This window comes from Aedes aegypti, chromosome 2 (genome assembly GCF_002204515.2).
Source record: "Aedes aegypti strain LVP_AGWG chromosome 2, AaegL5.0 Primary Assembly, whole genome shotgun sequence".
NCBI classification, from domain to species: Eukaryota; Metazoa; Arthropoda; class Insecta; order Diptera; family Culicidae; genus Aedes; species Aedes aegypti.
In genome coordinates, this window is record NC_035108.1 from 26646811 (window position 1) to 26671984 (window position 25174).

The window sequence follows — 25174 nt, forward strand, 5'->3', positions numbered from 1 at the left end:
CGCAGAAATTCGAGTGAGGTTAGAGTAAACGAAGTGCGAAACTAGGCTTTTCCGCGGCTTCTTTATTCTGTGCACAGACGTATTTAATCTACTATTTCTAATTAAATGTCGTTGCCATTTAGCGACAAATTCGTTTCTGTTCGGAATTCAGCGTGAAATTGTTTCTTCTTAAGGGAAAATTTGTCATGTAGGTATAAGCAACCTAAACGAACTTTAAAGTTCGGTTAGTTACTGAAAAATTGAGCTGATTAAGCAAAAACATGTCCTTTTATATGAACTTTAGGTTGCTTGGGTTATGCCACTCTTAAGTATGTTTTTACATGGCTTTAACTAGTAAGCTGAGTTGAAAGAAATCTACGAAGCAAATTTCAATATGATATTGATGCTCGATAAACGTGAATCATTCAATGCTGAATATTATTTATTTACATCTTATTTTTCAACTTTCACACTAAGTGACCAGGCCACTGGAGTCTTTTGCATTTATTTTGCAAATAAAATTTGCTTCTTTGTATATCTGGTACTACTTATAATGTTTACGTCTAGTTTTCCAATAACCTCAGCATTTTGCGTAAAAATTTTCCTGATCTACATGCTCAGCCACAACAGAATTTCAACTATACCGATAACATGATTGTCATATAGGGCGAGCACGAAATTATTGCGACACATTCAACAGGGCATAACTTTTCTACCATTAGGTAAAAATCAACCAAATTTTGCACACTTTCTTATTGATGTGTATTGTTTACATGCTGTCAAACTCGAAGTCGTGTTTTTCGATTCAACGAAAATGGAGGTGAATCAACGCGAGTCGAGAGAACAAATTCTTTCCAAACGCCTGGAATTTCCTGACCTGTCGCACCGGCAGTTGGGAAAAATGTTGAACATTCACCATTCAACCGTCTCCAGAGTGTTGAAGCGGTTCCAGGAGCGGTTGACGTTGGACCACGGTAAAGGAGCTGGAAGAAAACTGGGACCGGAGAACATAAAGACGGAAAGAAAGATGAAGCAGATGATTAAAGCAAATCCCAACGTCTCAAGCCGTGATTTGGCTAAAAAGATCGGCATGTCGCAGAGCTACGTCCAAAATGCAAAGAAGAGAGCTGGACTACATACATACAAGGTTCAGAACTTCCCAAACCGCAATGAGCGGCAACAATCAACGGCTGAAACTAGGGCACGGAAGCTCTACGAGAAGATGCTGTCAAAATACGACTGATGCTGTGTGATGGACGACGAAACGTATATAAAAGCCGATTTTTCACCGGCAAGAGCAAGTTCGATGTGGACGACAAATTTAACCTTCCAGTCGTCGCGCGGTTTGCCACCGTCAGAACCACCACGCTGCTGTTGTGAACGAAGAGCGAGGTTTTTTCAACAGTGTTGTACAAAATACAACAGCGCAACGACTGAAGTGTTAAGAAGAAGAAAATGTTGAAGTTCGTCTCCAAATATCTCATTTGGCAGGCCATCTACTCTTGCGGACTGAGGAGTGAGCCTTTCGTGACAAAGGGCACAGTAAATGGCGAGATCTACAAATCTGAGTGCCTCGAGAAGTGCCTTTTGCCGTTCTTGCAGCAGCACGACGAAGCTCCGCTATTTTGGCTAGACTTGGCATCATGCCACTATTCTAAAAGTGTCCTGGAGTGGTATGAGGCCAATTCTGTCAATTTTGTTCCAAAGGACATGAATCCGCTAAACTGTCCGGAGCTGCGCCTGGTGGAGCAGTACTGGGCAATAATGAAGCGAGAACTTCGCAAGAGCAAGAAGACAGTTGTTGTGGTGGAATTATATGTGAAACTGGCAACACGGAGAGAGACTGAAATTAGAAATGGAAAGTATAAAGACGAAGTGTTGGGAGGCTGCATGTTGGGAAGTTAGAAATAAACACCAAAATGTATGTATATATGATGTTATAAAATAGTGAAATAATAATAAATTTCAGCATTGAAGCTGCTAGCACTAGAGCTGCTTTCAATATTTGGTTTATTGCGCCAACGATGACGGTTCCCAACAACAGTCAAAGACGAGAAGGACATGTTAAGAAATGAAAAAAAAACTGAGAAATTGGTACCGGATGAAACTGTAAAGACTTCGATGAAGGGCATCAAGCGAAAATGCCTTCAATTTTACACTTAAGGCTCCATCGATTAACTTTTCTTTTGATTTTTGAAGTAAATACCCTAAAATTTTGGTTTAATTCTAAATATTATAAGAAAATTGACATGACATTTTCGGTGTCGCAATAATTTCGTGTTCGCCCTTTATATCACAAGTGTTCGAAGATGCATGAGCATGGATGACCGTACAATTCGTAGTTCCTACTCCGGGGCTTGGGATTAGCTTACCATTCTTCAATGTGCATAAATCGAGAGCTCAAATTTTAAATGTCAATAACGGCGCCGGCCACGTCCTTAGGGTCATCGGGGAAGCGAAGGAATGTTAGTTAGACAATCGTTGTTACTAGAGACCGAGTATACCTCTGCATCTCCACAGTTATCATGGATTGGATATTGGGTTAGTGGGATAAGGTAAAGATCTGGGAGTCACCAATGGTTGGTGATACGATCCATTCTGTAATTACGCCTAACCGCGATATAATTCGATAATCGCATTGTACGCCGAACATTTACGATACTGTCGAGTATAATGCAGAAGTTCAGGTTTAGTAGTTTGAAGAAGTTCCTCTTTTGGATATCGGGGGATCAATTTTGTATTTTTGAAATCCCTGTTCTGGTGGCAATCCTTAAACAGTTTCAATAAGATTTCTCAAAGAATCCTGAAGGAACCTGACGGAAATCCTAGAAGGCTTCTAGTGAAATCTATGGAAGGTGTCTGATTAGATCCGTGGAAGATTTCTAATGAAGATTCTGGAAGGTTTCTGATCAAAGCCCTGGACAGCTTCTGGTGACACTAGAGGGATTCCACGGAGGCATGCAAGTCGATTCTGATCGACCATTTCAAAAATATCTGAAACTTTGCACAGTTTTTCAGTTCCATCTAAATCGTCATTTTCCGATATCAAATCTTCAAGTTGAGTCACGACTAACTTTTCAAAAGGGTGTATGTGAAAATGGTTCAAAAATATTCAAAAAGCTGCACAGCAAAAACGGTTCGTTCGATTGTTAGACAACTAAAGAAACAAAGTTAGACAACTAAATAAAGATTCCAAAAAAAAAAAAAATACACACAGTAAAAAAAAATTTTTTTGCATTAAAAAACATCATTTTTGTCACAGAAACTCAAATATCTCAAAACCCTATCGGAATACCAACGTAATTTTTTGAGGGAAAACGGTCCATTATATTAGCTATCTACCCTAAAAATTTGGTGATGGTAAGCCAATAAACAAAAAAGTTATGACATTTCAAATATTTCACAAATTTGTTACTTAGAGAAAAAAAATTTTTTTTTTCATTGTTAATTTTTTTTAGGACCGCAGTTTGTTGCTGAATTTTTTGTTAAGGTTACCACATGAGGTTAACAAGTTGTTTTCATGATATTTTATTTAATTATTCATAACTATTATAGCATCTATTAGAAAGTTAGACGCGATCCAGTGTTGTGATCTAAAGTCTTGATAGTGTCATATTTTTTATTGTACGTAACTGAAGAAAAATTCTCTCAATAGTGTTGAAACCTTTTGATAAAAGAAACCTATAAGAAATCTAATATTGAAGACAAAAGCTACAAAAAAAGTTTTCTATACAGGTATACGACTAGTTTACCTGCAAAAAGTTTACCTCGTAGAGAACAAGGCGGGTCTATACCCAGGTGATCTAGTATACGTAAAGCAGGTCGGTTTTCTCGGCGCTGGTTTTCTCCACAAAGTTAAAATCTGATTACACCTGGGTATAGACCCGCCTTGGTAGAGAATAGACTTTGTTAATCATATTTGGGAGAAAGCGAGTAACTTCAACAACATCAAAAACATGATAGGTACATACCATGAACATACTCACGAAAAAGCTAAAAATATACTACCACTATGGTTATAACCAAAAATGCTAGGTCGAGTACTTCATTAACAGATGAGACAAAAGAAAAAATAATTCAATATTTTGAAGACGATGAAGTAAGTAGAGCTATGCCTGGCCAAAAAGATTATGTATCTATAAAAAAAAGATGGAAAGCGTCAAGCAATCCAAAAACGATTAATGATGACTACTTTGAAAGAAGCGTATACACGCTTCAAGGAAATTAACGAAAATATTAAGGTAGGTTTTTTCTCATTTGCAAGCCTTCGTCCAAGGCAATGCAAGCTTCTATCCAATTCAGGAACACATAATGTTTGTGTGTGCACAACACACGAAAATATTAACCTAATCTTACATAGTTTGAAAAGAATCAATTTATCAAAGGATATTAAAATGTTAACTGGTAGTCTTTTGTGTGAAAATACAACATCAAATTGCTATCTACGATCTTGTTCGGATTGTCCAGATTCTTCATCATTGGAAAATACTTTATTCGCTGAGTTTTAAGAAAATTATATTGATCAGTTATCATTTGAGCAATGGGTGACCACGGATAGGTGTGACCTAGAAACTATTGTAAAACCTGTAGATGAGTTTGTGTCATTTTTTTTGCTTGAAATTAGAAAGTTTAATTCCTCACGACTTTATTAAATCAGAGCAATCCCGATTTTTAAAAAATACGAAAAATACATTACAAGATGGTGAATTTTAAGTCATTTGTAATTTTTCTGAAAACTTTAGCTTTGTATTGCAAGATGAAGTGCAGTCCCATCACTGGAACGTACAACAAGCTACAATTCATCCATTCGTTATTTATTTCAATGGAAGTACGCAAATTGAACATTTTAGTTTTATTGTAATTTCCGAAGATTTAAGACACGACTCAGTATCTGTAAATTTGTCCATTGCCAAAATGATTAACTTTTTACGCGTTGATAAGGATAAAGAAATCAGAAAGATATATTTCATGTCTGATGGAGTAGCATCGCAGTACAAAAACCGTAAGAATTTTTCGAGCCTATGTCAATTTAAATCAAAGTACGGAATTGATGCAGAATGGCATTTCTGTGCTACGTCACATGGCAAAGGTCCTTGTGATGCTATTGGAGGAACCATAAAGCGCATGGCCACAAGAGCAAGTTTAGCCAAAGAACGTGAGCATCCAATTAAAACTGCAAAAGAACTATTTGATTGGGCGAATCGCAGAAAAGAAGAAGATTTAACAAAATTATCATTTTGTTTTACTACTACTGAAGAGTACGAATTAACGGCATCAGAGCTCAGCGAGCAATATAATAACGCGAAAACGATCCAAGGAACCCAAAAATTTCACTCTTTCATTCCATTGTCAGAAAATAAAATTAAAGCAAAACTATACTCGAACTGTACTGATAATGATGCAAAAGTGTTCGATATTGTAAAAAAATTGAATAACAATAAATGAATAAATAAGTATTAATAAAATGTTTTCATGATCTCATAACGCATACCCAAATCCAAAACTTTTAAAGTTTATATATAACATTTAGAAACTCATCGATCATACTCTAAAAAAAAAATATCCTGGTAAAAAAAAAAATTATTTTCGTGTAATCTGTTAATTCATTTTAATTTATACATATATACATATACCGTAATCCGGGGTAACATTGATCGAAATGACTCATATCGTTAAAAGTTCTTATTATCATTTATTGATGTAACATTTCCAAATCATAAATAGTGCTTCTCTTACTTATATTCATAAGCTAATAATAGTGAATATATTTGCGAGAATTGCGTTTACCTTATACGTAAATTTGGCAACTTTTCGAAACAATGATTTTAATGGTTAAGGATGACACTACCGAACATGCATGTCTCACATAAATTCTGCAAACGATATGGGCAAGGAAAATGCTATTCTTACTAAAAATGACATCGCTGAAAACGATTCCGTTGTCAAATTTTTTATAAGTATGCTCAATTAGGCAACATTACCGAATTACTGTTAAGAATATAAAATTCCCTTAGGAAATTGCCTACCTTTAGGCGTATTCCGTGGTTCGAGATGTTTTTAATTTTAAAATAACTCAAAAAGAAAATTAGTTGCAAGCATTTGGCCTTCATATTCGGCTTAAAGGGCCATGATTTAAGTAAGTAACGACATTTTCAATATTACGGAACGTTGTTTACATAGGTGATCAATGTTACCCCATATCAGCTAAATCAAAAAATCGCCTAAAACATTATTTTTAACATACTTAAATCTATCAATAATCGAAATACAATATACAGACACGAGCTATGGATGACAGTACTTGTTTTAAAAATATAAAATTTGGAACATTTGCATTTTCAAACGAAATATTTAAGAAATTAAAAAAAAAAATGATCAATGTTACCCCGGATTACGGTACATATAATATTTATACATATACATAATATTTATACATATAATATACATAATACTAATGAATACATGAAAACGACTTGTTTAATTCACGCAAGGCCCTTAACAATAAAATCAGCAACAAACTGCGGTTCCCGTAATAATTTACACCGAAAAAAAAAATTTTTTTCTATTAAATGTGAAAATTGTGACATGTTTGAAATGTCATAACTTTTTTGTTTATTGGTTTACCATCACCATATATAGCTAATATAATGGACCGTTTTCCCTCAAAAAATTACGTTGGTATTCCGATAGGGTTTTGAGATATTTGAGTTTTTGTGTCAAAAATTATGTTTTTTAATGCAAAAAAGAAAAAAAAATTTACTGCGTGTATTTTTTTTTTGGAATCTTTATTTAGTTGTCTAACTTTGTTTCTTTAGTTGTCTAACAATCGAACGAACCGTTTTTGCTGTGCAGCTTTTTGAATATTTTTGAACCATTTTCACATACACCCTTTTGAAAAGTTAGTCGTGACTCAACTTGAAGATTTGATATCGGAAAATGACGATTTAGATGGAACTGGAAAACTGTGCAAAGTTTCAGCTCAATAGAAAAAAATGAATTAAAAAATTTACCAAATTTTGGTGCTGTTGCTTGGAATCACTCACTATTGAAAGGCTTTTTTTATGGAAATCCTGAAGGTATTTTGATGAGAATCCCATTCTAATGAAAATTCTGGAAGAAGTTCTTCGAGAATTCTGAAATAATTGTGATGGAAATCCTAGTTTCAAATGAGATCTTTGCAATGTTTCTGAAGGGAATCTTAGTCTAGATAGGACAAATTCTGTTGAAAATCCAGGAAAAAATCTGATGGAAATCCAAGATGAACTCTGATGAGTATCCAGGATGAATTGTAATCAAACTACTAGAAGAATTTCGGTGTGAATCCTAGAAGGATTTGGACAAGCACCCTGGTAGAATTCTGTTGCAAATACTATAAGGATTCTGATGAGAATCTTGAATGAATTCTGATAAAAATGCTGGTTCGGCTATATTAAGTATATATTAAGTAGGGGACCTTCCTTAGTCGTGTGGTTAGAGTCCGCGGCTACAAAGCAAAGCAATGCTGAAGGTGTCTGGGTTCGATTCTCGGTCGGTCTAGGATCTTTTCGTAATGAAAATTTCCTTGATTTCTCTGGGCATAGAGTATCATTGTTCCTGCCACACGATATACGAATGCGAAAATGGCAACTTAGGCAAAGAAGCTCTCAGTTAGTAACGTGGAACTGCTCATAAGAACACCAAGCTGAGAAGCAGGCTCTGTCCCAGTGATGACGGTAATGCTAAGAAGAAGAAGAAGAAGTATCCTAAAACAACTGTGGAGAATTCTGGAAGGATTCTGATGAGAACCGTGAAAGTATTCTGAAGAGAAATTTCGAAGGGTTTCGATTAAAAGATTCATATGAGAATTCAGTGATGATTCTACTGAGAATCCTTTAACGATTCTGATGAGTAATCTGGAAGGATTCTGATGAGAACTTTGAAATAATTGTGATGAAAATTTCGTAAAGATTTCTGATGCCAATTCTACGAGGATTCTGACAAACATTCCGAGAGGTTCCTGACGAGAATCTTGATCTTGATCTTACTTGAGAATCCTGATGATCTTTTCGTAATGAAAATTTCCTTGATTTCTCTGGGCATAGAGTATCATTGTTCCTGCCACACGATATACGAATGCGAAAATGGCAACTTAGGCAAAGAAGCTCTCAGTTAGTAACGTGGAACTGCTCATAAGAACACCAAGCTGAGAAGCAGGCTCTGTCCCAGTGATGACGGTAATGCTAAGAAGAAGAAGAAGTATCCTAAAAAAAACTGTGGAGAATTCTGGAAGGATTCTGATGAGAACCGTGAAAGTATTCTGAAGAGAAATATGGAAGGGTTTCGATTAAAGGATTCATATGAGAATTCAGAGATGATTCTGCTGAGAATCCTGGAACGATTCTGATGAGAACTTTGAAAAAATTGTGATGAAAATTTTGCAAAGATTTCTGATGCCAATCCTACGAGGATTCTGACAAGCATTCCGAGAGGTTCCTGACGAGAATCTTGAGAGGATTCTAGTAAGAATGCTGAGAGGATTCTGTTTAGAATCCTGAGACGATTCTGAGGAATTCTCGAGTTTTAAAAATAATTGTTGAAGAATTCTAATATAGACATGATAAATAAATCTGAGGTAAATTCTGAGAGGAGGTGATTTAAAAGATAACCCCATGAGGATTCTAATGGGAAACTTTAAGATGATTCTGATGAGTGTTCTGAGGCTGTGAACCGTTTCGCTAGTTCGTTTAACTTTTAGTTAAAATTTGTCAGCTCGATAGTTATTTTCCCCTCAAATGGTTAAATTGAACATCGCGGTCGACCCATTTGAGCTTTGACAGTCGAATAGTTATTTCAGAACAAAGTTGACAGATGGTTAGTTATTCTCAAATTCACGGGAGCAGAAAATAACTTTCCAACTGTCAAGTTTAACCATGCTCCAGAGCAGGGTTATTTCTAACCGGAGGAGAAATAACTATCGAGCTGTCAACTTTTAACTAAAAGTTAAACGAACTGGCGAAACGGTTCACAGCCTGAGAGGATTCTGATGAGAATCCCAAGAGCATTCTGATGTGAATTCTGAGAGAAGTCATGAGAGATTTTTTTAAAGATTTTTAATGAAAAACTCGAGACGAGTCTGGTGTCAATTTTGCGAGAGGAAGGGTGTTGCTGTAAAATACCTTATTAGACCATTAGAAAGAGAATTCTTATAGCATTCTGATGAGAATCCTTGAAGGATTTTGATGTGAATCTTAAGAGGAGTCTGATTAGAATTCTGAGAGGATTATAAAGAGAATTCTAAGAGAATCCTGAGACTTCTGAAGAGTAGCCTGAGATAGTTTTGATGAGGATCCTGTGAGGAATCTTATGTGAATAATGCAAAAACATCTTATAAGAATCCTACAATGATTCTTATGAGAATCCTGAGTGAACTTAGATTGGAATAGATTCTGATGAGAATCCTGAGAGAAATTCAATGTAAATCCTGCAAAGAATTTTATTGTATTGACCATTAAGTACGTAATGGTTTATAAGGATAGGTAAGTTGGAGATTATAACCCGCCATACATTTAATTTTTAATTTTCATGCAATAAGTGTTACCATGTGGGAAGAAAAGATTAAGAAATTCCGAAAATTATTATACGTAATTAATGGCCTTTATGTGAATCCTACGAGGAATCCAATAAGAATCCTGAAAGTATAATGATGAGAATGCTTTGAGGATTATCAGAGATCCATGAGAGGATTCATCAGGAACTTTCTAGGATTCTTATCCTTTCTTCCAGGATTCTCAATTCACGTGATAAGAATTTTCTTCAATTCTTCATTTACATATGTGCCATGAAATTTAAAAATAATTATTCAAATTTTGGAACCAAATATCGGGGCTACTGAACAAAACCCAAAATGGCCTCTATAGGTCAAGAATGGTAAACTTTACTTCTAAAAGTTTTAATATACTAAACCAGTGTTACCATTTTGTCTCAAATTCCAAACATGACTTTTCTAGAAAACCACTTCACAGGATGATCAATTCTTCTAAGGGTATATTCACAAATTTCATAACGCTTAAGGAGATGTTACAGCTCATACAAATCTTGGAAAATATCCATACAAAATACGTGGGTGGGTATCAAAAATGATCATTTTTGGCGTTATAAAATATATGAATGAACCTAAGGTTCAAGTCCTCTACATTTAAAAATTACGAAAATATCTATTTCATCCTTTCGAATTGGTACTGTTCGGAATATGAGTCATGTTCAGAATTTGAGACCGAGCGGTAACACTGCGGAACACGTTTTTGTCTCCAGCATCAAAATACCTCTATTTACTTAATTAAGGGTTGCTGAATCTATTGCCGTTTACAGAAATATCACAGCACGTCTAGTTTTTGAGATATTGGTTGTTGAAAATGCAAAAATTGACTAATTCAGCCAACTTGCATGCAAGTTTGCCGGCTTGTAAGGCAATTTATTTGCTTAATTTGCCACAGAATTCAAACTTTATGTGTATAACAATACTTATCATCTAAGTTTATAATATTTTTGAAGCGGAAAAGTTAGTAAGTAAGTTTTATGGTTTTGAAAAGTATTGTATTTTGCCATATAAGAGAAACGAAGAATTTTGTATGGAGACTGCAAGCATGTTGAAATAGATCGGTTTAATCTAAATTTTATCGTGAAATTTCTACCAAAATATATCTAAAACGAAAGTTTAAGTCCTTGGTGACAAGATCACAAAAAAGTTTGATTAAATATACTTCAAATTTCAGGTAAACATCAATAAAACCAATGTTTTATACGACTTCGGCGACCTGTAGCTAAAAATTGAGACGTGCTGGGAAATTTTTGAGAACGGCATCAGATTCAGCAACCCCAAGTCTACTAGAGACACATAATTTGATCCTTGAGACACGCAAAAATGTCATTTTTGTTGCGCTGTGTAATTAATGTTTTTTAATGATAAAAATCTGTCTTTTGGACTTTAAATCTGGATTCTGAAGTTGGACTTGAAATGGTGAACTGCAGGTTTGGAAGATCAACGATCTCCTCGATCCAGAAAGGATTCTGAGGGTCATCTTTTGTCGAGTAAATATAGTTTTATATGACGCAGTATGAAACTCAACATTTGATTTGCCAAATGGCCAAGTGATTATTGTGGTTAAAAAATGTTCCACGTGAGCTATTAGGGTTTGATACATACTATTTCCATATACTTCCACCTAAAAAAATTCGAAGTAAATTGAAATTTTACCAAGGATGTAGGAGGTGTGCATTACGTTGCCAGTCGTGTATCTGGATTGGCCACCGGTATCCAAATCTTTGTAAATACATTTGAAGGTGCAACTAATCCCTTGCATAAAACTGTTAAATATTTAGAAAAGAATAGAGTGAAAAAAGTCGTCCATGCCTTTTAAGAGAGCTTATCATGCAATGAGAATAAAATGTGACTTTGCCAATTCCTTTCGTCCTTTCGGCGGATTTTTCTCGAAGATTGTAGCAGAAGCCTTCCATTTTCCTTAGCGGATATCAATTTGCTTGCGAAATGTTCCGAGAATTTCTTCGTGAGCTCTATTTAGATATTCATGCAATATACTTGGTTGATTATTGGCACTATCTTTTACTAGTATTCCTTGTGGGTTCTTAACATTCTCGTGGCAGATTTTTGATGAATACTTTAACTAATCCTTAGTTAAATTTCTCACAAGATCTTCGTCGAGTTTCCATTAGTATTTCAAACGTATTCCTATATCCAGTAATTCTTCGCTAGTGACGGATTCCAAAATTGATTATGGGCTGAATCCAAACATAATCATTGTAGGATTCTTGGTAAGATTTTTGACGGCTGCCTGGTTATCCTACTTGAAGATTTTTTGAAAACACCTCATGTCATCATTTTCAGCAACGTACGTTGTAACGTCAAGTAGTATAGAACAAATTTTAAATAGTTCAAGTTTTTTCTAGGTCTACACATGGGGACAAATGCATCGCTTCAAACATGCTTTAGGGAACCGGATCTCTTTTAGTAATTTTGTATTTTTAAATATGTGACCAGAAACGAAGAGAGAACTCTTTTGGTATCAATCATACCTTGGTATACGGTATAATTTATTTTTCAAACATTCAAAAGGTTTTGACGTTCAAATAGCATGCTCAAGCACCATAAGGTTTAATGGAGCTAGATTCAATTAAAAAAGTTTGGAATCAATTACCTGCAATATAAGTGTAATATATTAATGTATTGTTAACTACAACTTTCCTCATGAGTAATATGTGAGCATGCTAATTTACTATACTTTGGTTCATGCAAGACCACAGGCGCGATTATAGCAGATATGTTATAATGCCTTTCTCTTTATCACTGGAGTCATGCGATCATTTGGTCAACTACACATTATCTACTGGCGAAGCTTGTCGCAAGGAATCGTGGCTTGGATTGATACTTTGCTGCATCGAATTGAGGGTTCGTTTCGCGACTCGATAGGATTGTCGTCAACTGCACAACACTAGGCAACACAGACAGCTCTACTAAAATATTCGTTAAACGAACTACTCGAACAAACGTTACCCTCTTCAGGAGCCTGCAGATGGATCGCAACTTCGCACTGTTTCTCATAGTCTACTCCGGAGTTGGCGCAATAAAAAAATTGGTCCCCATCAGGACGACAGTTGGAAATGGAAAATAAGAATTAGAATTGATGTTTAACTCTGTTTAATTTTTCGACAAATTCCATTTAAGTGTTGCACAATAGATCTACGGGGAAAGCAGTGTTAGTCACAATTTGTTATCGTCATCGCATGCATGACTCTGTGGGATATATATGAATCTTAAACTATATGATAGTTGAACAAACAGCTGCTAGCTGTATCTGGCACCAATCTCACACCCGGTTAAATCTATAGCCATATTAGATAAGTGCCAGCAATCGAACTCCACTTGTTTGTCTTTAATTTAAACCCCAAAGTGTCGTAGCAGATCTGAAACCGATTTCTGAAGCTTGATTTTGTCTAAGCATGAGTTTGCCTGTAATCTCATATCAGTCCTATGAGCAATTCTCGCTGAAACTAGGCCCCCATCGTTAGAATTCAAATTTTATGTCACTGATCTATTAGATTGAATGTATATGCTGAAACTAAAGGGTGGTTCTTTCGGTTTTCTCAAATAGGTGGACCGCTTGTACGCCAGCTAGCTAAACAATTTGCTTCACGTGATATTTCCCTAGGAACACAAGATTGCTACTTAGTGGCATCGTATAGAGGAAGGATATAGCTTGCATCTAAGACTAAAATTGTGTTGACAGCCATTTCAAATTTGAGCACCCTCTTGAACTTCGTAAGAAATTCTTTTTTTTTCTAATTGCTTCATTGGAAAAACTAACGTGATGTCCTCTCATGATGAAGTGATAGACATACACGTGAGATAAAAATGCGTTTAACGGTTTATAACGTGGTCGGTAGCTCTCAATCTCTGATCTTGATTGATGTGTCTTAGGGTTATTCGGTTAATTTTGCTCTGCTAAGATTGAGTCTGCGGTACATGAGAGGTGAGAAGCAGTTTGCTGTAATTAGATTTATCACCATCTGCTAAAGATGTATTTGATTTCAAGTGCTTGTTTTAGAAGAGAGAATCAGTTTTCATGCTGTTTCAGTATGCTACGATGGTAAACGGATCGATAGCAGAATAATGCCTCTGATTGATACGATGGAGTGTTGAACAATGAAAATTTATTATTAGCATTGGATTGGATTTCCATATGAAGCGTAGTTAAGGTGAGAGTAAAGACAATTCTACGCAACGTCCAAAGATAGGATCGTAGTCTGATATTTAGTAAGCTTTAAATTGTCTTTCTTATGCGTCCACACATTATTCTTTTTTCTTCTTATCTATTATTATTTGATCCGAGTTTTTGAGCAACAATGCTCAAGTACTCAGCCACTAGGCAGTGCTAGTGTGCATGAAAAATTTGTTTTGCTGATATCTCAGGATTCTGAACACTTAGAAAGGTAGCGTCTTCAGTAAAAATGTTCAGTAGGTCAAGGGCTATCATTATTTTCGTCAAGAGATTCGAGATTTTTCCACCAGGTGACGCTAGTTAAACTTTTGTTTTGCAGATATCTCAGGATCCTGGGCACTCATTATTCTAACTACGAGATTTGAGGTTTTGCCAACAGGCGGCGCCAATGAGCATGGAACTTTTATTTTGCGGATATATCTGGATCCTGACCACTTTGAAAGATGGCGTCTTCGACAGAGTTGTTCAGTAACTCAAGGGTTATCATTATTTTCAAGAGTTCTGCGGGTACATTTAGAATTTTTGACAGGATTGTTTTTAACGAGTGCTCTTCGAAAAACTCCTCAATTCATATTGATCTCAAAACTTCAAGAAACTCCATAGCTAAAGGAAGAAGCATAGCAATATCAAAATGTAGAGAGAAAACCAACTCTGTTTTTTATAGACGACGTTAAACGTTAAAAAAAATTCAACGAGTTCATGATTCTGGTATTCAAATTATGTGGCAGGATCTAAAATTAGAAATTTTGAACGTTTTTCCTAAATTGCAAAATAAAAAAATCGAAGAAAATGTTACATTGGGATCTTGGCTTTGAGCCTTCTTGGAAATCATCTTTGAAATTTGAAACCCTCAAAAGCTGAATCCGGTACAAAGCAGTTCGAAAACGTGCACAATTTTAGTTTAACAGTTCTCATTAGTTTATTTGAAAATCAAGTTACTCAGTATTCTGCAGGTATTCTCAAAGTAAAGAACGTTCTAGACAGTTCATGGGAGACTTGCTTAGAGGAAGACTAAATACTCTGGTGATGGTAGGACTTCTACGTGTAATTTTCCGTGTAATTAACGGAAGAACAGGGTTGACATTATTTTATTACCACGGAGCTCGTAGAAAAATATAATAGGTACGATTGATTACACGTTGTAGGTTATATAAGAATACAATTTTTCAAACAATATTCAAAAATACAAAAAAGTTTAAAAAATCATAATAAACCTTTCTTATATGCGTGTTATGAGTCAAGGTTTAAGCCAAACATAAAACCATTTTGATTTTCGAGCTACGAAAAAACAAACAACATTCCAAAATGCACCCCGTCTAAAGGCGGAGTTGAGTATTAGAGGGTTAATTCGTTTCAACAAAACTAAAGTTTTTTTTAAATTCCTTTCCTTTCAAACATTATATCTATTTCTTGTATCTAGGTGTTCTCTATTAGGCAATACTATCATGCTAATTTGGTAAAACTAAATTGGGTTTTTCTTAAAATTTTATTAGCCCTGCCCATTTTTGTACTTTCGATCTAAGTATCATTTTTCGCTATCTAAAATCGATCTCGACACGGTTTGGACAATGATATATTTTTATTCGTAAATATATCTCAGATTTTTTAATTTTTATTTTTGAGCATCCCTATCCTTTTTCATTATTTTGAATCTTCCTCTGGATACCAATTTTAAACAATACTTTTGAAAAAAAAAATCTTTTCTTTTCTGGAACATATTTCATTTTCCGTGTATCTAACGGGAAAACCAATTTTAAAATATTTCAATTTCACCAGGTTGGTGATATGTTGATTGTTGAAAAATGTAAAATGTACACATTTTTGTATTATACATTAAATTAGACTCAGGCATTTGGAGGTTATAAAATAATACATTATTTCAAATATTTTTCAAAAATACAAAAATGTTTCAATAGTCACATTAAACTTTCCTTATATGCGTGTTAAGGTTTGAGCCAAAAACAAAATCATTGAGTGAAGCAATAATAAACAAAATTCCAAAGGCATGGCGGGGTTAAATTTACAACCAAACCTTCATGCCAAACACTGTCGAACGCTTCTTCTATGTATGAAAGAGCAAGACCAGTAGCCTTCAGATTTGTTGCAAAGAATCAAATTTGTTACACGTGAAAGTTGATGAGTGGTCGAATGTTCATGTCGGAATCCGAACTGTTCATTGGCAAAAAAATAATTCTAGTTGATGTGGACCACCACACATGTTCAACATGACCAACATTGAACATAATTCCCAAACAGGCTTAGAGCCAGGGTTTTCTAAATTTGTGTTCCTCAATTGGATAAACCGTTTTTAAATTTTTTTGCAGATCCTGCCATATGCATTTTCCATGCATAGCAGGATCGCAATTGCGTTGATATTGCCTTTTCCTCACGTTTTTAAGACAGATTAAGAGTTTAAGATTATCGTCTATAATCACTGATTCGAATTTTCCTTCTGGTATAGCAATGCCCCTTACTTCAACAAGAATTTGTAAAAGTTTCGAGAGCATTGTCAATATCAAGTTTATATAGAAATGTTGACATCAAGATTAATCTCGATACATATTTATTAGAGTAAATCGAAAAATCGTTTTTCCTCCACACCGTTCAATCGATTATAGATCAATTTCTGAGTGTGCTCCCAAAATTTGAGCTCATTCGGATGAAAACTGAGACCGCACAAGCCCTTTAAAGTGTATATGGGAGTTACTATGGGAAAAGCAAGCAGTTCATTCAATCGGTCATAATGTTTGCCCATGTGCTCCATTGGATTACGTGCTACGTTGACACTGCCGGAGACCGTTTTTAAATCGGACGCCTCAGCAATCAAAATCAGCGTGAGTAACCAGTTGGTTACAAAGGTAACTAAAATCGATTAAGGCCAAATCAATCGTAGAAGCGATGAAGAGGAAAAACAAGTAGGGCTATTAGGGTATCAAAATGAGAAATATCCTGAAGTGCAGTCATCAAATAAAACTCTGCCATTGGAATTGCTTTGGGAATTATTCCATGAGCGATGTTTAGCATTTAATTCACCAAAGACAAAAAAATGACTTTATGTCAATTTTCGAAAGTCAGTTTGAAGCAAATTAACATACTGCCCAGCAGGGTTGATGGACTCACACTCAAATCTCAATCAATCGCTCTCCCGTGAGAGCAAACTTATTACACGGTGCTCCCCTGACCGTTATTATCAGAAAAAAATCTCCATCAAATCTGTGCTCACCAGTCGATTACTATAGCCAAGCTGCATGTCTGGGCAAAATTTTAAAAAAATCGTAGGGCCCGTTTTGAAGTTACGCCTTTTTAAATGTGTAAGTCCACTAATTCTAAGGAAATCTGAGATATTTAAACTAGTTTTTATTAGCCGAGATTATCAGGATAGATATAATATGAAAATTTGAATCAAAGTTGGTTTTTATAGTTATTTTTTACTTCTGAGAGGAGCTTTGAATGAGAGGATAGACGAAATTTGGAGTTACGTCCTTTTGGAAGTGTAACCATTGAAAACACAAATTTCCAATAGATTAATTCGGCATACTTTTAAGCAGGCATTTCGTTAAGCATTTTCAAAAGTTTTCAATGACACATTGCACTTTTATGTCGCCAAAGTCTTTTACAATTGATTATTATTTCAAAGGTTCATGCGCTGTAAGGCATTATGGAGCACTGTTAGTGTCATTTTTATTATTCATAAAATATTGTTATGGCCCAACTAGCTACCTTGGGCCTTCCCTAACCGAGTGGTTAGAATCCGTGGCTACCAAGCAAAGCCATGCTAGAGGTGATTGGGTTCAATTCCTGGTTGGTCCAGGATCTTTTCGTAATGAAAATTTCCTTGACTTCCCTGGGCATAGAGCAGAAGCTACCGGCTATTGCGGCTAATTTTGTACTACCTCAGAACATAAACTTCAATTGCTGAGTAATGCACAATTGGCCAAACTATAGAACTCTACACCACTGTCAATTTTTGTGATCATTTGTAGCATACATCACTACATTTATATATTTCAGAAAATCTATAATTTTACCATTGGGTTTCTCGGTCTTTTAGATTTCACGAACACGTAAGAGCTCTGTATGAATACAATAGTAAAATAATTGTATAAATCAATCAGTCCATTCTCATGGTAACTCGTGAAGAGAAAGCCTCAGTACTTGAAATATGCTTAAGAAAAGTAAGAAACATTCGTTATTATTTGGTTTAATTGAATTTAAAATCATAACACTTTCAGAGCTTTATGCTACATGTCTCCCTTGAGAATTGAACTCTCTTGAGAAGATTCTATACCTTAACTCCGAATTTCATTAACCCGAATGTCATCACCCTGAACGCACTATTAGACTGAATGCTTTTGTCCCGAATATATAATTACCTTGTATGACATTGTCCCGTGATAATGGAATTCAAAGGAATGCCATTCTAGAAACTGGAACTTGCGCACGGTGTGCTGAAACACAAATATTATCGATTTTGCATGAACCTCCGATCTTTTTTCACTAAAAGTTAGCCTTTGTAGTCAAAATAAGCTTGCGGCTTACTAAAAAATCTTTCATCGGCAAAAATTTGAATAAAGTCGATTTTTGTATTTTTGGTTCTTCCCCATATATGGGTTCATAGGAGAGTATTAGATTTACACTAATATGATGACTTCTAACGGCTTAAAGACCAATTTGACATATCTTTAACATGAAAGAATTCTTTTATGTTTAAATTAAGCATCATTTCCTACATACACTCACTCAATTTGACCAGCCCATGGTGGTATGCCGTATTTTATATAATAGAAATTTTACTTTTCACCTCAGAATAGCTCATACGAAGGCTTTGTATTCTTCTTTCTGAATCAAATCAGCAATATTCTACGTATGCGGCAATGTTTTCTAATCGGAATAGGAATTCCCAGAAATTGATACACATGGCAGTATTGGCTAAATTCTTGTGCTTATACGCGCAAAAGACTTGAAAGAGGGTTCACTATAGCATGATTATCAGTAAATGGCTTATATAGCCTTAATGTGGTCTCAAGCTCATCGTGATACAAGTTTTGTGCAGTCACTAATCTACTCATATGCAATGCACACATTGAATTTGGGGATTGAAGTGCCTGATTTTGAATAAAAGGACTGGATCACTTCGGATCGACATTATGTCGATCCGACGTATTCCCGCACTTTTATTCACGACTTCGCACTTCTGGAGGGCACATTTTGTGAAATAGACACAACTATTTTAATAACCAACATGGACACATAAATTTTAGTATATAAAAATGAGGTATCTTTGATAATGCGGGTAACTTTGATAGTGTGGGATCCGCAACGTATTAAACGAAATAACAAACATTATGTTATTCAGTAAAGCAAAACGAATGTGAAAGTAAGTAAAGAAAGTGAAGTGAAAGTAAGTGAAAGTAAGCCACTGATACTGTGTGGCACTTCATCTCGGAGCTGTTTTCGTGCCAATTGAGAGTATTTCAGGTTTTAAATTCGAATATTAAAAAATGATGAGTTTTGAGCACTTTCAAAACGTTCAAAAATAATCTGTTTTACTATCACTATTTCATGAAATTATAATGAGTTCGGTACGTAGTATGCTTGATGGCGTAGCTATAGTAGAACATGAATCCGGTATCAAACCTCATAGCGAAAAACAGTTTTACAATTTGGAAACATTTTTGAGCTTGAGCTTGAGCTTGATTGGCCGCCCGTGGATGCACTCCAGTATCGCCAGATCAGCTACACTTACACAAGGAACCAACCGAATGACTGCTTGGGACTAACAGGCATCCTCAGTGTATAAGTGCTGGTGATCTTCTATTTTTAGGCAACAATGGCACCTGCCACGTCAGAATGCAGACCAATGAGGGGAAGGGGGAGGAATTGATGATGAACTGGCTCCCACGTAGACCGTATATATTCCACTGCATCCACGCCAGTTCATGCGGGAGTGTATGTATGGATGGGGGAAAGGCATGGCAGAGAGGTTTGCTTTTGTGGTTAGCAGACTGCCTATGTATCAGGCGTGCGCGTGGAAGTGGGAAGCGTTAGGGAAACGGTTTCTTGTCCGTCTCTGGTTCTAGCGTTTGCTATTAACGAATAGTTTGAGTGTGATATATTTAGAATGGAAGATAGAAGCAAGTGAGAGATATACAACTACAAAGTACGATTAAAGGGACGGGCCTGGGATTGAACCCATGACCTTCTGCATATGAAGCAGAAGCGGTAGCCATCAGACCACCAACCCCGTCATCAGACCACCAACCCCGTCATTTTACAATTTGGAAACATTTTTGTAATCAAAGTCACAAATTCCCATATAACGTTAAAAGCCTAGAGGTATGCAACGCCTCATGTACTTTACGGGATTCATTCGATATATACTCATTCATGTTTCAAAAACTATTGATTTATGGTGAATTCAATGTCGAAACATGATTATGGATAGATTCAGAGATATAATTTTATACCCATTATTATCAACATATAATGGTGTTTGTCATTTTTGTTTTGACTGAAAACATTTTTAAAGGTGTTTTTTGTTCAATAAATTCTGTATTTTAATTGATAAACTCTAATCCAGTTTCTCTATTAACATTCTCCAATCCAATTCAAACTGTGATGATGTCAAACAATAGTTTGTTGTGGATTCTCATGTGCTTATTTACTCATTATCAATGTAACCCCATCACCAAAAACTGACTTTCGATTATATGAAAAAGATTCGAACCGTTATGCAATCTTTCATGTGCAATCGATAACTAACATACCAGTGTTTGTTTTATAAATAAAAAATAAAATATTTAGATTTTTCCTAAAAAAAAACTATCAAAGTTACTCCGTTTTATGGTATGTACACCCGATTCTGTTTTTGCACGGATTTTTTTTTACACGGCCGTGCATACATACATCCATACATTTTTTTCCGCCAAAACCTTATTTTTGCACGAAACGTCGAGAACTGGTGCTACTTTTTTTACACGGTTTTTGAAATTTTGAACTAAAAACTTTTTTTGCACGGTACGCATCCCCCGTGCAAAAACAAAATCGGGTGTATTCAGTTTTAAGTATGTGAATGTAACTAAGGATACGTTAATGATGTGAGGTTTTAGCAAACGCACCCAATCAGCGGCTGCAAGATTTTAATAGAATTCTGCATGAAAACTTTACAAATATCATATAATATTGTTACTCATACAAGAAATATAAGATTATCATAGATTTTTTATATTTTCCATCCTAAATTTTCTACAGAGTATACAATATTTGTATGCGTTCTAGTTTTGGATGTAGACACACTGTATACAGGTTTGCGTAAAATCTTCCCCCTTCTTTCAATCAAAACAAATGTGAATAACAAGACCAGCTAGAGTGAAAATAGCATACAAAATCGAAACAGTACATTGACCTATATAATTGTATGGCTGTTTATTTTAATGGTTGTATGCAATTATATAATTCTGCTATCTTAAAAAAGCTTTATGTTCAATAACGAACTCCAATGATTTCAATTACTCAGTAGAATTGGAAAAATTGATGGAAATTTGATAAGTTGTAGCATGTTTACCTTAGTGATCCTTTATAGAGAGATAAGCGGAAGTAAAATGGAATGATTTGGCAACAGACCAGCAGTGCTGATGTTGCTCGGCGTCGAGAATAATATTGTAACACGGACATGACTTCCTCATTGCTATGAAGTGTATTTTGTTTCATTATAGATCTTTGAGCTACATATCAAAACTAATAAACAGCCGAAAAAATCAAAAACTAAAAATCGCATTGACAAAAATTCAAAAAGTAAAACATTTCATTTTTTTGCTTCATGCAAAATTACTTTTACCGAAATAATTTCAAGCGGATTACATTACTCTTCAAGAAAAGTTCAAAACAAACATAACGCATGTTCGTTTGGCTCACACTTTGACAGGTCTCGCTGCTCGATTGGCTCACACTTTGACAGAAATGTCAGCTTCCGCGAATCTCTCTTATAAAGGATTTCTAGTTTACCTTAATTAATTTATGTAAAAATGCGATGTCGTTAATATACGGCATACCACCATGGGCTGGTCACATTGTGTGAATGTAGGTAGAAATTATCCTCAATTTGAAACGTCTTGTGATCAATTCGTGTTCAAAGTACATCAAATAAGTCTTTGAGCTTTTGCAATGCATCAAAATTAGTGTAATTTTAATATTCTCCTATGAACTCATATATGGAAGAAGGTTAAAAATACAAAAATAGACTTTTTTCAATTTTTTGCCGATGAAAGATTTTTTAATATTCCGCAAGCTTTTTTTGACTATCAAGGCTAACTTCAAGTGAAAAAAGATCAGAGGTTCATGCAAGTTCGATAATATGTATGTTCCAGCAGCACCGTGTATTCGTGATAATGGAATTCAAAGTCAAGGGGTATAATTTTGAAAAGATATATAAAATATGGTTAAAACAGAGTTGTTCATGGATTTTACGTAAATTCCAGTTTTGATTACCGGAAAATCGTAAATTGTTCTGTGGCCCTGTTGATAACCTGCTGGACGACACCCCAGAATATGGTTCCAATCCTACACAATCTGAAGATTTCCATGTAAACTTATTTGTTTTCGATCGCAGACTGTGCTTGTGATGTAAAAAAAAATCATACTTTTGAAGCCTCACAAAGTTTTCCAAATTAACAAAGACAAACATATAAAATTAAGCTCTGTAAATGCTACAAAATGGAGTTCAAACCATTAAACAAAATAACAACGGATGTTCTAAACTTTGCATTGTTTTCTTCCATTTTGTATCGCTGCTTTCTACATTTTTAATTTAATTTTATTCCATACACTGTTATCCATAACCGAAAACTTACCTCGTAAAATATTCCTTGACGTAAGCTTCTCTTCGATGTACAACAGGTAACAATAATTGCATGTAAAATAAACTGAATCGTGAGTACATGGGTTCACCAAGCTAGCAAAAATATTTTGCTACAAGAACTAATTTGGTTACATGATGAAATTAGCTCCGTAATGCCTTAAAACACTTGAGCCTATGGAAAATCAGTTAATTGTGAAATACTTTGGCGGCATATAAGTGCAATGTACCATTTAAAACATTTGAATATGCTCAAAAGTATAAGAATGCTTAATTAAACTATTGGAAATAAGTTTTTTCAATGGTTACGCTTCCAAAAGGACGTAACTCCAAATTTCGTCTATCTTCTCATTAAAAACTCTTCCCAGAACTTACAAATAACTATAAAAACCTACTTTGGTTCAAATTTTAATGTTATATCTATCCTGATATTCTCGGCCAATGAAAATTCGTTTGAATATCTCAGATTTCCTTAGAATTAGTGGACTTACACATTCAAAAGGGCGTAACTTCAAAACGGGCCCTACGATTTTTTTAAAATTTTGCCCAGACATGCAGCTTTGCTATAGAAATCGACTGGTGAGCACAGATTTGATGGAGATTTTTTTCTGATAATAACGATCAGGGGAGCACCGTGTATTAGGGATCTGCTTCGCAAATCTTACGCTCGAGATTTAAATGCAAAATCACTCAATCAACTCAAACCGTAAAAAATGATTTAGTCGCAAAACCCGTCAAAAACTCGTGAAACCCGAATGTTGTTGTGTACGTTGGAAAGGATTACTATAATTTTACCAGACTAACGAGAAATTATTGCCGTGTGTGACTTAACTGTGGAAATACGAGATAATGAGTCAAAAAGGTGAGCCAACTCATCCATGATTTTTTGACTGCTGAGTTGCGTGATTGACAACTCACGCATGAAAAATCTGAAGCGTGAGTTTTAAGAACTTGAGTTTTTCACAACACGGTTGCTCAGTGCATTAACCCCTCTACCGGCAGCTTCATTTTTTACCGCAAAATAAATATTCAAATCGTTATAACTTTTTTGAATTCAATATTTTTGCACCATTTTTTCACAAGTTCTCAAAAAACTCTTCTAGTTTAGAAACCTGTGTCGATATCAATTATTGGTCATCTGGTTTTAAAGATATTCCGATGTTCCTTGGGGGACCGACATTTTCCATACAAAATGTCTTTGGTGGCCATTTTGTTTTTTATTTTGATGAAAATAAAATGTGGGCTATATAATGCCAGGTAATGAGGAGCTTCTCTGAAAAAATCATTCAAATCGGTTCAGTATTCTTGGAGATATCTGAAAATTACGATATGATGTTTTTTGAAGTTTTTAAGATCTTTATTTGGCCAGCGTGGTTCAAGAAACCTAAATGGCCATTACTTAAAGACGGCTGCAGCAAATTGCTTCATTTTTTCACAACATATTCTCATTAATGTATTGTTCCGAAGAGTGAATATCCGCATACGATTAAAATTCTGCAGCCTGAGAAATTAACGGGGGATTCTAGTTACGGGTCGGTCCCCCAAGAAATTTTGAAATATCGTCAAAACCAGATGACCAATGATCAATATCGATACGGATCCTAAAACTAGAAGAGTTTTTTGAGAGCTTGTGAAAAAATGGTGCAAAAATATTGAAAAACAAAAAAGTTATAGCGATTTGAATTTGAATTTTGCGGTAAAAAATGAAGCTGCCGGTAGAGGGGTTAAAAAGGCAAATAAGCAGCTATGAAAATATATTTACCAACCTGTGTTTCAATAGAAACACCCAAAGTTTCATAACCTTTAGTTTTAAATGACGAAAAACTTAATATTTTATATCGAATCCACCACAAGCTCTATCCAATCGATTATAAACAAAAAAGAGTAGGATCTCTTTTGCGTTTGGTTCCAGGTTTAAAATAAGTTTGAATTTGAAAATTATTCAATTGTTCTAGCTGTGCAAGACGTATAAAATGCATTTGACAGTGTTTTATAAAGTTTTGATTGTGAAATTAAAAAAAAAAACTGTTATTTCCAATGATTAAAATGATAAGAATAACACAAAATAAAATTGTCATAGTTCGTTCCTCATGTGGTGATACCAACGCCGATAACCAGAGCAGCATGAAATAACCAAATAAATTCGTAAAATCTCTATCAATGCTAACCATCAGCGGATGGTTACCACACCTAATGGACACCCTCGATGACACATGTCAAGAGCTGCAGATTAGGTGGTTTGCGTTGCGGAACCTTGGTTTCGGTGGTCGCTGCCCTACTGACATTACTTCTAATTAATTCTGTAGACTCGCGTGAAGATGGCTTTGGTTTGATTTTCCGACTCGAAAGATTTTAACTTTGAAGCAGAACACATACCTAATCGAGCCCCACGCATTCCATGAAATTAAACATGTAAGCCAAATGTGGTATGCGATGAAGCCCCATGTTATCAAAAATACCCAATAATTTATTCATTCTGGAAAGAGGATACTGCTGAATTAGCAGAACACACGTTAGCTCGCCGAAGCGGGTGCTAATTGAGAAGGAAAATGCTCAATTAGGTGAAAAT

At 35.2% G+C, this 25174-nt stretch overlaps 1 protein-coding gene across 3 annotated transcripts in view; it reads right to left on the reverse strand.

Moving 5' to 3' along the window:
* Nucleotides 1-25174, reverse strand: part of LOC5577804 (serine-rich adhesin for platelets) — a 572874-nt gene that overhangs the window by 15644 nt on the left and 532056 nt on the right. The window contains exon 12 of one of the 3 annotated variants that reach the window (XM_021840346.1): nt 12527-12577. The exons of the other annotated variants lie outside the window; for them this stretch is intronic. Within the exon in view, the coding sequence (XP_021696038.1) occupies nt 12527-12577 (51 nt within the window). The remainder of the gene's footprint in view (nt 1-12526; nt 12578-25174) is intronic. 3 annotated transcript variants of the gene reach the window in all.